This window comes from Melitaea cinxia, chromosome 8 (assembly GCF_905220565.1).
Source record: "Melitaea cinxia chromosome 8, ilMelCinx1.1, whole genome shotgun sequence".
Classification (NCBI taxonomy): domain Eukaryota; kingdom Metazoa; phylum Arthropoda; class Insecta; order Lepidoptera; family Nymphalidae; genus Melitaea; species Melitaea cinxia.
Window position 1 is genome coordinate 12,222,670 of NC_059401.1, and position 14,536 is coordinate 12,237,205.

General features: G+C 33.5%; 1 protein-coding gene across 1 annotated transcript; it reads right to left on the reverse strand.

Moving 5' to 3' along the window:
• Nucleotides 1-56: 56 nt before the first annotated feature.
• LOC123655710 (serpin B8-like) lies at nucleotides 57-13,861 on the reverse strand. The gene is made up of 8 exons (XM_045591463.1): nucleotides 13,741-13,861; nucleotides 13,449-13,600; nucleotides 6,249-6,326; nucleotides 4,048-4,267; nucleotides 3,698-3,838; nucleotides 2,722-2,810; nucleotides 1,040-1,462; nucleotides 57-288 (listed from the first exon to the last, which is right to left on the reverse strand). The coding sequence occupies exons 1-8, from the start codon at nucleotides 13,854-13,856 to the stop codon at nucleotides 137-139; spliced, it is 1,371 nt and encodes a 456-aa protein (XP_045447419.1). The 5' UTR covers nucleotides 13,857-13,861; the 3' UTR covers nucleotides 57-136.
• Between the last annotated feature and the right edge of the window lie 675 nt (nucleotides 13,862-14,536).

Consider the following 14,536-nt stretch of genomic DNA (forward strand, 5'->3'; position numbering starts at 1 on the left):
AACCTACAACCAATCATTATAAAAGGTATTAAGGTTTAAAAAAATACCATATATTATTTAGTTATAAAATAATATTAGTCATTCACATAACAAAAGTGTACATTAATTTATTTATATGTTATAAAGACTTAGAATTCTATGTAGTGGGATCAAATATAACAGCACTAAATGTAACAAGTTTAGTCACTTCATTTCTTATGAACATGTAAAATGGTGAATCTGCATAAAACAATTCTGCTGATCTAGCTAGTATTCCGCTGGTTGCAGCAACTGCTTCAGTTCCATACTCTGTAAAAAAAAATTAAATACTATATTAGGTTTATGGGAGATTATGTATATTATCACCGAGATTTACTTATTAAGAAGGTTTAAAATATTCAAACATCTTTAATACGATTTTCACTATTATTTTAGATATCATTATTACATATGATTATGCAACTTAAACCTTCTTGTAGGTAAAGTAATCTAATTTTTGGTATATAGCAAAGAAATATGTATGTAATACATTCGTTTAATTTAACGCCTATCACTGTGTATCCTTTAGGAATATTTTTTTTTTATTGCAGTGCAAAGAGGTAATTCTACTTTGAATTGAAATAAACTTAATACATAATAACGTATATACTGAGTAAGCCAACAATGCGTTAAAAATTTTCTTTGTATCTTCTTTTTTTTAACCTTCTTTAGAGTTGTTGTGATTTGAAACTCGAAACTTGTTACTACTCAAAACACGTAAAGGAAGCGTTTTGCATGACGCTTACGACCTTTTTCAAGAGAACACGGTCTCACCGTGGATAAGATAAATCGCAATGGCCTACCTTCGTACAGCTTTTCAGAAGTTTAACTTCTGCCGTGTGTGATATGAACACACACTTTCTTTATATGTGTTGCACTTCATTTATTACTAGTTGACATAATTTAATAGAATATTGCTGCTAAAAAGTTTTGTGATAGAGAGTAAAAGCGCAAAAATTGTTATTTTAAAGCTGAATAAATACGTGTAATTATTTATCGATGTATTATTTTTGTCACTTACCGTCTATCTTTATCCTAACATCGTGTATGATTGAATCCACATGAATACCAGGGTTCGGGAGATTATCGATTACATCTCTAATGCTTGGCTCTAATTTTTTTGCACTTGTTATTGTTTCATTTTCTGTTTTGTTAAGATTATTATCAACATCTATCATTAGAGCGAAGTTCGCTATTTGTGGTGTAAAAATAGATTGAACTCCTAAAGCTTGGAGGGGTTCTTGCAAACTAGTTCTGAATTTTAAGTCCATTTTTGGAAATCTTATGATAGTTTTTTTACTTTCCAACTTATCTATTAGTTCCGAAATCCGTGTATAATTTAAGTTGTTCATAACTTTTGTTAGACTAGTAAATTGGTTTCTTCGAGGTTTTAGAGCATATAAAGTTGTGGTGTCATTATAAGGAATCGCTATCAGGTGAATATCTAAAAGATAAAAAAAAATTTAGATTAAAAGCCTGTTTTACCGCTTAACGTTAATGCTATTTAAATAATTGTGTTTGCAGACAAACGAAGAAAAACCGACTTCAATTACATCGACAATCTGACAAAATTCTGACATCGACATCAACGTAGGTAGACGAAAAAATAGTCAAGTAAATACGCATTATCAAAGATTACTCCAAAAGTTGTAATCAGATCTCGATGAAATTTAAATGTGAGCACATGATAAACATCGGCTTTCGATTAAATTAAAAATCATCAAAATTGGTACACCCAGTAAAAAGTAATGCGGATTTTCGAGAGTTTCCCTCGACTTCTCTGGGATCCCATCATCAGATACTGTTTTCATTATCATAGTACCAAACAAGGGATATCTCCTTTCCAACAAAAAAAGAATTATCAAAATCGGTTCATAAACGATGTAGTTATCCCCGAACATACATTAAAAAAATATATATACGGTCGAATTGAGCAACCTCCTCCTTTTTTGAAGTCGGTTAAAAATGACGGTATGCAATAAATAAAAAATATATTATTCTTTTTCACGGGGGAATTTACTATTTTTAAGAAATTACAAATAAACATCAATTTTTAGTTAGTCCATTAATGCAGTGTGCAGTAACCGAGTAAGTTTACGGGTCCAGAGTGCTCCAGGATCGTTGGTTCGATTCCAGCTCTGACTTATATATATCATATACAACAATACATATACAACAGAAACAGTATTAAATTGCCTGCCTTAGGAACAATCGACTGTGTGTTTATATTAAAGATATTTTTCACATTTTTCTTTTTATTGTGTTTGTAAGTTAAATATATTATAAATAACTCTTTATTTTTAAGTATAGATATGGGTATACAACGTGTTATCAAACTAGCGTCCTTCAGGTCGTTCGTACATTCGTCATTTCGTAGATTTAAAATCGACAAATCGGATTTTTTTTTTTTTGGAAAAGTCATGGAAAAATTAGCTATAAATAACCGATTTAAGTGTGAAACTCAGTTAACTCGGTCATTGATACGACCCTAACGTACATTAGACGATAATTTTATAAATAGTAATTATTTAATAACTACCTAATTTTATTTTATTTTTTAAAGCCTTTTTTTAAGCCTTTTAGGGTAAGTAAATTGCATATTCAGGTTATAATATCGATTTTCATATCGCAGTTAAATGGAAGGACCCCAGTTTAATGACACTTTGTATGAATATAAATGAAATATATTTTTTAAAAAGTTACCATCTTTAACAGAATAAATTTGATCGAATTGCCCCGCATTCATCATCAAGTCTGCCATTACTTGTTCATTAGTCTTCTTGAATGGTAATCTAGAACAAAAAAAATGTAGGTATTGTCATTATAAAACATCGTAGATCTTTCTGGTTTTAATCTGGCAAGACCGGAACTGAGTATCTGAAGAATTAGAGAATGTTAAATTTAGACGGACGGTACCTATATGACTAAAAAGGCTGTATAGTTCCGTTCACGTTTACCTTATATACTCTGTTTCCATCGCGTTTAGAAGAACGTTTTTTAGCTAACCAAGTCACTTAGACCGACATTTTAAAGACTTATCCCATCTCCCAAGTTAACTGCTAACTTTTAGGATAAAAAGTATCTATTGACCTGGCTCGTATGGACTCTAAACATGACAAGTTTTGTTTTGTTGTTGTTAAAAAAAATATCATTAATGTACAAAATTGAATCTTTTGCTGTTTAATTATAAGTATAGATATTTATTGGATATTTGGAAGACAAATAGTATTAAATTACACCAATACTAATATTATAAAGATAGCATATATGCAGAATTTGTTTGAACGCCAATTATACCAACGATGTCCGTATACTTCGTATATCATATTTTAGTAAATTTTTTGCTTCTAAAATAAATACAGCTAGTAATAAACTCAATAACAACTAGACCTAGTTTTAAGAATTATTTCCCCAGGAGAATGATGCGGTATCATTGCATGGCAAGCTATATTTTGACGGGAGAAAATGGAATAACTGAAATCGTATATTAAAATATGTAGAATATAAAATTAAATAAAAACATTACGTTTTACAACGTAAAATTAACGATATCTCGGGTATTAGATATGTTATTCTACATATAAGTGATGTGATAAGTTATTAAAAACTTTATAATTTATCCTGTTATTTGAAGAGTTGCCTAATAAAAAAAAACAAATGTTAAAACTTTGTCACTTACTTCAGTGTGTATTCTGGAAAAAAGGGATATTTCCATTGACCACTAAAGTACAAGGCACTCAATAAGACCGCTTTGGAATTGCGTGGAAGAGGATCTTTTAAAAAATCCGGTATTTTTCCGCCAGTGTTTTCACTCACCCATCTAAAAAGGATTTAAAAAAATAAGTAAAACATGCTAAATAGTAAAATAATATAAAAAAAAAAACTGTAAACCGGAAGAGCAATCCTGGGCGGTAGTTTATTGATTAATTTCCATCATAATGCGTATAGCAACAAGCGCATTATTGTGGTTACTCACAATTTATCTCAGACGTAGGGTTCAAATAAATATATATTCCGAATACAACTTACTCATTTATTTTAGTCTTAACATCTTCGTCGGCGAAGTTAACTGATCTCGCTTCTCCATTGTATACCTCGTGTAAATAAGTTCGATAAGCTTCTCGAAGTGGAGATGAACTGTCCACAAAGATAGCGTCAGCGTACATCGTCTTACTTGAAGTTCCGTTCGAATTTAAACTCTTTAATAGGTCCCCGAATTGTTCGTGATTGACTCGATTGATCTTTAAATCTGTGTTGAAATGCACATATTTTAACAATAACATCAAATCTGTACAAATATTAACTTTACAATTAGCAATGCCTATAATTTCGTTTCAAATAATAAAATTTGAAAATTGCAAAACAAATAATCCGCGAGCTGTTATACCTATTTCACTAAACACTCGTACGGTATTTTTAAACTTATATCAAATTTAGATATTTAGAAGTACCGTGTCTTTAAACATAAGCCATATTCTTCAAAGATGTACATATCTATTACTCGTAATAAAACTTGACAAAACCCAGTAAATTTTGTGATATGTAGAATGTAGTATTTTAATTTTATTTATTTATTACTATTTATATATTTTATTTTATAATTTAAGCCTTTCTCTTTTAACGCGGTATTTCCTTCGTAAACTCCGATTTCGAATTCCGGGTTAAAAAGTAGACTACCTAGGTATATGTTAGGCTATTTTCCTTCTCTACTCCTCTACCTTCCAATAAAAAATCAGTCAACCGTTTCGGAGACTAGCCCGGACAAAAAGAAAGACAGATAGACAAACATTTTAAAATCGTTTATTTCTATTTTAGTATATTGTAAATAACTATATGTATTTGAAAAAAAAAACAGTTATTTTGAAATCACAGACAGAAACTTCAGTTTTATTTATATGTATAGATCTATATATTAATACGTTAAGCAAATTTTTGTACCCCTTTTCACGAAAATTACGCAGATGGAGGTGTATGAAATGTTGTTAGTTACTTAGCTCATTATTGTTCTAAAAGTAAGTGTAATTAAAATTTATGATCAAAAACCTTGTACAATAAATTTCACTGCCTGTTCAATAAAACCAAGTAAAGCACTACCTGGACTGCACTGAGTATGTGTAGTTGGTATTTATTATCAAAAAAAGATTTAAGGAAGAGTAAATGAAAATATTGCGGACATGTTTGAATATTTTCAGACTGTCTGGCTTTTGATATCGTTTTTGGTCGTGCGGTATGCATATTAATTTTTTATTGTTTTTAATCATTGCTAAATGCTAAATACATGTAGATTGAAAAAAGTAATATTTGCTAAGATTATGATAATTTATCGCAAGTTTAATACACATTGCTTAGTTCAGTGGAGTAAGTCTTAACAAAGTACCTACGTCGCTATAAAAAAATGGGTAAGCTACTTTTGGCTAGTGAAGATACAGTCCGGCTGTAGAGGCCAAATGCCTGGCCACACTTAGCATCGATTGCGGTGGTTGCATACATATAAGATAAACCGCCCTAGTAAAAACCAAACGAACAAAAATTTCCTATTACGAGTAACTGACAAAAATCCAATATCGTGAAACACGTTTCCGCAAAGGTATATGTATTGTGATAACAAGGATGTGTATATACAAATAATTATTTTGCTATAAGTCAATATTTACAATAAATTCCATTACGTACTTGTTAATTTTCGAGAATAAGGCGCGAAAGTATTTTTTTTAAATAAGTAGAATAAGGAACATGAGAACAGTAGGTAGGTATGTTGAAATTTTTTGAGATACATCAATAGAAAAAACCAGTGAAGATATTTTATTTTCAAGTATGTATAAGTAATGTAAAGTGTAATAATGTTTAATGTAAATATTTTTTTTTATTATGTAACTAGCTGTGCCCGCGACTTCGTCCGCGTGGAATTAATTATTGTTCAGTTCGCAGAGTTATAAAATAAATAAATTTCTAAAATAAAATTAACCTAAGTTACTCGCTATTACATCAGCTATCTACTAGTGAAAGTCCCATCAAAATCGGTCTAGCCGTTTCAGAGATTAGCCGGAATAAACAGACAGACAAAAATAGTAAAAAAAAATGTTATTTTGATATATGTATGTATGTGTATATATATGCATTTTAAAAAAAATAATATTACAAACAGACACTCCAATTTTATTTATTTGTATAGGTGTGTATTGACTGAGTGAAGTCTACTATGGATAATTATAGTGAGGTTACAGGCTTACCTTGAGAAAACCCGAGTATCTCGGCCAGCTCATCGTATGACTTTCCGACAGTACCCAAGAGTGTCATCGCTAGTAACCCTGAAATATACACATATTCTTATTATCATATATATAATATAAAAAATGGAAATAAAAAAAATGTAAAATGTAACACTACTCATTAAAATTAATTATAATCAAACAATTAAAAAAAAACTTTTTTTATACAACTAGATCGACAAACAAGCGTACGGCATGCGTACAGCTCATAGACGCCTGCAACACCAGAAGCATCGCAAGCGCGTTGCCAACCCTATCCCCTCTCCGAACCTACCACCTATCCGACCCTACCCCCTAGCCGACCCTACCGCCTAGCCGACCCTACCCCCTAGCCGACCCTACCCCCTAGCCGACCTTACCCCCTAGCCGACCCTACCCCCTAGCCAACCCTACCCCCTAGCCGACCCTATCCCCTATCCGACCCTATCCCCCATCCGACCCTATCCCCCAAAAGCTCTGGTCACCTTACTCACCAAAAGAAAAACAATACTGCTTGAAAGAAGTATAAATTATTTAGCTGTGATCTTCTGTAAGGTCGAGGTACTTCCCCAGCCGGGCTGCTCCAGATTTTAAATAGGATATTACCTAGAATTTAATTTGCAATAATGCGTTAAATATTAATACTAGATAGAGAATAAAACGAATTGAATCATAATTAAAAAATCGTTTAATTAAATATAGGTAAATATGAAAGTAGATTATGCTAAAAGCAGATACCATAATCTCATATCTCCGCAATGTATTTTAAATATAAAAATGTCCAAGTAAACGAGGTCAAAACTCAGTCTTCCGTTACCCAGTTAAACTGATTCATATTCTTTGTGTCCCAAAACAAAAAGTGAACTCAATACATAATGACTACTTTTATTCATAAATTATGTTTTCTTTGTAATGAATTTTTGTCTATAAGCTGTACATTACATACTTGTCAGATGTTGATCATTTAAAACAGAGTTTAAAAAGAAGTATTTTTTGTGTAGGTACTGATAGTTATTGTGATTGCGAAGACACGTAATATAACGCGTCCTTACAATTCTGTTCACTGTTCACGGAAATTGAACAATGACAATCGTTTGCAGTAATTAAAACGATCGAAGTAGAGATGTTTTTGTATATTATGTAAAAAATAAAAAATAAAATTATTTATCTATACAATTAAGCCATTATATTTTTTAACTTGTATCGATATTACAAGATAACAACATCTCATCGTCAGAGAAATAAATGGAGTGCAATCTGTGCAATTAATTTAAAAAAGTAGGTATAGCTATTGTAGGTAAGTGTATGTATAATGTCTCATTTATACTACTACTACACTAGGTAGGTAGGTACTGTAAGTATAATTGTAGTACTTCGTCTACAAATATTGTGATGATTGCGTTAACTTAGTTTATAGTATAAATAGGGAACTATTTTTGTATAGTTGATATTGTATATCTAAGGTATTATATAACGGCTGTCATTTTAAACTAACAACATTTGTTTACAGTCGTGTCTTTTTCGTAAATTCAGATATCAATTAATTTCATCACAATATTCCACTACCGAAGACCAATATACATAGACAATAAAAAAGTCTTAATATACCTATATAATGTATATATTCCAAAACATTCGGATTTTCTCGTGGGGTTTCCTTAATTGTTAGAGTACGGACAAAACTTTTAGTACTTTACATGAAAACTAAGCCAGCTAATGGTTGGATTCTATTCACCTGTCTAGGAATTTTTAATTATTTATTTATCAATCCAATGGCTTTAGCCTCCAATGATTATCAGATTTGCAATCAAAATATTTATGTACTCTATCTATTTCCACTTATTGTTAGCTTAGCGGTCTCTTGTGCTGTAGGGTACTCCGGATTTTCCAAATTCTCCCGGATTCACCAATCGTTAATATTTCCTTTATTTTTTTTAATTTGTTTATTTTTTACTATTTAGTATCTGAACTATAGTTTTTTCTGTAGTTTGTAGTTAGTACCAAGAAGCCTTTTAGGAACTTAATTAATTAATTAATTTATTTATTCATTTTTATGTAAACAGACAGTACATAATAAAATTATTACATAGTATATATTTAAGAAGCATTACCAAAACAGTTTCCCATGATTATTTATAAAATTATAAATAACGGTGTAATAATTGAGATTATAGAGAGAGGATGAAATTATTCAAACTACCGATTTTTTTTTTTTTTTTTTTTTTTTTTTTTTTTTTTTTTTTTTTTTTATAAATTTTGATCCACGGGCTCAAAATGCCCGTGCCTTTGTTTATCATGCATGCATTATAATACTACAGGCGATTTTTCTACTTATTATACTACAGATCGACAGTCCTGTGACTGCCTAGTAAAACTAGGACGTGGCCCGACGCCGACGGTTTTTTTTTTTTTTTTTTTTTTTTTTTCTTTTTTCCTTACTAAATACTGTTTATGCAGAAGTATACACATAATTGCTTTCTAATTTCTAACATTATTATTTTTCTTATCTATGTCTATATTTACACTTATTTGCCTAGTTATCATATATGTACACTTATTTCCTAGTTACCATATATGTACACTTATGTTCTACTTACAATGTACACTTAACCTATGTTACTGTTAGTAAGGATTTTTTTTTTTTTTTTTTTCTTATATATATATTATTTTTTATATAGTTATTATTTGTTTATCTATGTATAAGTTATCTATTTCTGTTATTTACTTAAATTTCACTACATAACTATTTATTTATCTATTTTTTTATTTTATTTTATAGGTACATCCACAAAATACATATGGAACATTATATATAATTCACTATTACATTATTATCTAATATGTATCCCATCACGGGGTACACAACATTCCACATTATATTAATGCCGTGTAGCAAGTATAATTAAAATTACTTCGCATAAAAAATTAACAGTAAAGATGCTACATGTTAATAATAAAATTCATTTAAAAAGGTCATCAATCAAATTTATATAAAGTGTAAAGTTGAGATAATATTAATAATCAAACTTAGCTTAACTAAAATTTAAATAAATATATCAACATGCAAAATAACTGCTATTTGTAACTATTTGATAAACCAAAAGGATATAAGAATTTATATATTTATATATCTACTTTCTTATTACTATATCATGAGCCACGCCTGATCCCAGCATCTTGAGCAGAGCCCTTGCCAACGACATATCACGCTTGTGGATGGTTCTTTTCAGGTTGTGCTCCAAGATTGTTTTTGTCGAGGCACCCAGCGCTCGGCTAACGAACCTGCCGATTGCGTCATCACCGTCGTCAGTGTAGTAGACACAGGTGTTAGTGTGTCTTGTTAACGCTACTACCGCATGAGGCACACTGTCGTGGATTTGTAGCCTCTCGGTCTTTGTCTGGACGATGATGACCTCGCTGTAGGTTTGCCCTTGTGCTTCATGAATGGTCATGACGCGCGATCCCTCTCCAGCACCGTATCCCTGGTCCATCAGGAATTTTTTCTCTTCCTGCGTATAGACCAAGTATAGGGTGGCCTTTTGAAGTTTTGGTATTGGCGCGCCAGTGTATCCATTCATTCTGAGGGAGTGGATGGTGGGATTTGCCGAGTACATGTTTATATATACCTCGCAGATGGCATATACAACGTCCATGGGACTCCGGTATGTGCAGGACAACTCACGTGAGATGTTGATTGTCAGGTAAGGTCTACAGTACCTTATTTCGAACAGATTTTCTCTGTCTATATAAGGCAACTGGTTAACATCTCCGATGAGAACAACTTCGCTTGCCCCCGAAAGCCGAGCCGCCATTACTATAGCTCCAAAATGGTTCATAAGGGCTTCGTCCACCGTTAAACGGTTACATTTCGTGCCCCTTTTGAATCCATTTGTTAAAATGGAGGCCATAGTACGTACCCTAGACCTGATTTTGTCGCCAAAGCGGCGGGCTAGTTTCTCTTTAAGATCTTTGGCAGCTTCGACCGTCGTGGTAACTACTATTTCCACATTCTCATCGAAGTTCCTAACTATGTGTGTCGTTTTTCCGCACCCAGGTACCCCGTTTATCCACTCCAGCTTCGGCAATTGCCAGCCCACGAGGCCCGCGTCGACATCAAGATCAACTGAAATGGATTTTGCCATCTCAAGCATCCTGTCATCCAGCATTACTCTCGTGCACTTGGCAACTACCAAAACCGGGTCCCTCGGAGGTGTTAAAAATTTTGGTGACGTGTTTTCCCGCCCCGCAGCCTCGGCCGTGCCCACAAAACCACCCGTGCCGCTATAGGCTGCCATATATTTTCCTGACATGTGTCCTTTGATAACCTGGGACGTGTCGTTATTATATATGGCTGCCTCTGCCCCATCGAGCAGCACCATTAGCAGACCTTCGCTGCCTCGCTGATGGGCCTCCAAGATCTTTTTGCATGTGGCCAAGTTGACTTCTCGATTGGCTTTTACTATGGCTAGGAATTCAACCATTGCGTTAACTGCATGGTCTAGCGGGTTCGATGCCGGTCTTAGCCTGGGCGGGGTTACTTGTCCCTTATCGGCCCTAGTTCGGTGAGTTTTCGGCTTAACCGGTTTTCCTAGATGGTCAGCCCTCAGAAACTCCCTTAGAGCCATAGCCTGTCGGTCCGTCGATGTTGAAGGTCGAGGCGCGCGGCGAGACGAATTAAACGTCGTCTTTATTGGAGAGACCAATCTGTGGATGGAATTCTGCAGTGCCACCAAGCGGGTATCGGAAGTCCGCTCACTGTTATTGGTCATGGAAGTGGTGTGTGATCTCTGTGCTGCTATTTTCAGTTGTAGGCGTTCGGATTCACTCAGTGGTGGCTCACTGAGAACCGGCCCCTCAACTGGGGACGATGGCTTAATTTCTGCTTTCAGGAAATTCAGATCTTCCCCCCTGTCTTCATATACTATGATTTCGTGCCTTTCTGATGCTATTAGGCATCCATAGTAATTTGTTATGTCCCCTTTAAAGAAGCCGGTCCTCATGGCATCCACACTAATTTTTCGCGGGCCACTGTCTTGGCCTTCTCCGCAGAGTTTTGAGAGTATTGTGCATGCCCGCGCGAATGGGGTCTCCTCGCCCCATTCGAACAGTACGATAACCTTTTCTTGCAGCTGTACGCATCGATAGTCCAAGCCACTCACCATCCGCAAGTCCAGAGCATCAATCTTGTCACGCTTAATGCTCGTTTTTGCGGTACTCCCTTTTAAGAGCAGGGCGAGTCCCGGCGACACCGTCACCCGATCCGAACTCTCCGAGCGACAGAAACTGATACCTATTTTTTCTGCGGTGTCACTCATGAAAAGGGCTACACCCCGCGTCCTTATACTTGGGTCGCCACGTTCTCCTCTTTCTCTAATTAGCTCTTCAAACGTGGCGTATAGGGTGGTGTGTTGAGACGTTGTCGGTGTTTTTGCCCTCCCAAGAAGTCTCCGCAGCAGTTTAGGGACAGCTTGCAGTGACCTCGCAATTGGATTTTTTGGAATGCTGGATTGTGCAACTGCTGCATTCTGTAATGTGGGCTGTGTTGTATGGACGGCAGATAGTGCAGCGACCGAACCATTTGCTCTGGCAGCCATTTGAGCGACCGTTCTCGCGAATTTGAGAAAAGGCGATCTTGTAGTCTCTTTCTCCAAGATAGTGTTTAGAGAAATTTGGTCTAGTTTTATCTGTAGCTGGGTTTCCAACTCCAGTCTCCTTTGGCTAAACCGTGAACATTCTAAAAGAATATGGATCACCGTTTCCTCGCACTCCGAGTCGCACAAACTACCGATTAAAAACATTAAAAACAAAAAATATTAATTAACAATTGACAGATATCTGATACATTTTTGTGAAAGCAAAATGATGGTGGTGGTGACAACATCTCCACACTTAAACTTTCAAATAACAGAACTTATTTACTGGCTGCGCCATCTAATGATTCTTTACTATATTACATTAACCCATCCTTAATAGATTTTATTATTTACCTACCCCTCACATGATAACTTTGGATTGTTAACTAAAATTTAAATTAAAAAGAGATATTAGATAATGATATAGTAATTATTATTATTTCAAATAGGATTACCATTAAACAAAATATTTTTAATATAAAAATTAAACTTGTTAATGGACAAGTAAATATGTCACATTCTAGGAACAACTTGTTGTTTTTATAACATCTTCTACTAAGAAATAAATGTTAGTCTTCGTTGCAGGAACGCAGAATGTTTCCTTTTGTCAAGCACTAATTCGCGGACAATTCGGATTCTATAAATAGCGGAATTCTATAAATTTATTGAAAAATTAAACATTATTAATAAATCGCTTGAAATAAACAGACTGAAGACGGGCAGCAGCGTCATCGGTGCGACAAAGCCAGCCCTGCTGGTGACCACCAACCCGCCTGCCCTGCGTGGTGATTACGGGCAAAACACATGAATTCGCGCCATTTCTGGCGCGATCTTGTGGAGGCCTATGTCCAGCAGTAGACTGCGATAGGCTGAAGTGAATAAATTACTTTATGTTGTTGAACGACTTTCTTATGAAAACAAACGTAAATAATGTTCACCGTATAGACATAGTCATTACATGACAGAATTGAAGCAATAAAATTAAAGTTCCTCCTATTATTTGGGGAACCTTCTTAAAATTAACAAGCAAAAATTGTCGTTTACAAATTACTTTATGCTCAACACTGTGTCCATTATTTATTTTATTTATTTATTTATATATGTACTTATTGTACACCACAACTACATTTTAAACAATAAACTCATTTAAAAAAATATTTACAGACTGTGAAGTACAATGGGCGGACTTATGGCTATTTAGCCATTTCTTCCAGACAACCCAAGTCCATTACCAAGTATCCTAGGTGTTAATATCTCTCGCAATTATCAAAGTCATTATATAGACGTTATATGTTTTCGGTATTTGATATAGACACATATTTTTACTTCTTCCGCATGTATTACTTGTCACAAAAATTAAAGCAACACTTTTTTTGTTTAATAAGTTCATACAGCAAAGTTAAACATAATTCGCAAAAGCGTAAAATGTGCACACATAACGTGGGAATTACCTAAATGCTAAGCAGGAATACAATAATAAAAGTAAAAGCATCTAATTTGTACAGTTCCTACACCTTGTGTTAGTTTATTTTACACCTGCTTGCTTTACCTGCAATTCCTGCTGGGGATATGATAACATTTTTATCACTGCTTTCAGATATCATTTGTTGGACAATTTTGTAACCGAGGCTATTAACGGCGTTAACTAAGTCATCTTTTCCAATACCTTGTTCCTTTGGCGATGGTAATGACGCTGGAATGCTAAAAAAATATTTTATTATTAAGTAATATATCTGTATATTTTTAGTGGTAATACCAATAGAAATAGATTATCTCTAGGAAAAATAGGTTTTGAAAATATATGAGTAAAATAGTGGAAATATGGAAAACATTTAACGTACCCACTTTGGTTATCAGTCACCAGTTGTCCGAATACAGTAAATAAGCCCAACAGGCTTAGAGTAGAAATTATTTTTACTATAATATACATTTTGAGACTTACTGAAAAATTAAACATAACAAAATAATTTAAATACTTATTCAGCTAGAAATGTAAAATATAGTCTTTAAAGAGACGTTATTGTTAATAACTAATTACATGTACGATTATAAAAGAAACTATTTTAAGCTACTCAATAGATTTAGAACAGCGAAACAATCGTGATAAATCTTTATTACGTTAATGCAAAACCACGGTGATCTGTGTGCAAAACACAAGTAGATACGTAAAACAAATGCAAAGACCATCATGAGATGGATACGGCTTCACACTAAATTTTATTTGCATTCTTATAATTTAAATTTGACTGATTTTATAAGGTTTTTTAAATATATTTACAAACTGCCGCAAATCACTATATTATAGATTCGAAATCGAATAATTGTACTAAATAAATTATTCACTTTTTTTGCAATACGTAATATATACCTGTAGTATACTTATATTCAGTTCTGAAAAAATTACCATTGGCGTAATTATATTTTAATTTCATTAATATTGGAATTTAATATTTATTTAATAAGAATATTATTTGGTTAATCGTACCTCAATAAAATCTATTAATTATGTCATTGCCAAGCTCGAGTGATTTAAATTTCAATAATATTACGTATTCTCTAACACAAGTATGAATAGGTTTTTCCCAGCAATGATTTGTACTTACAATGAATAAAGATTGGGTTCCAACCGCAGAAACA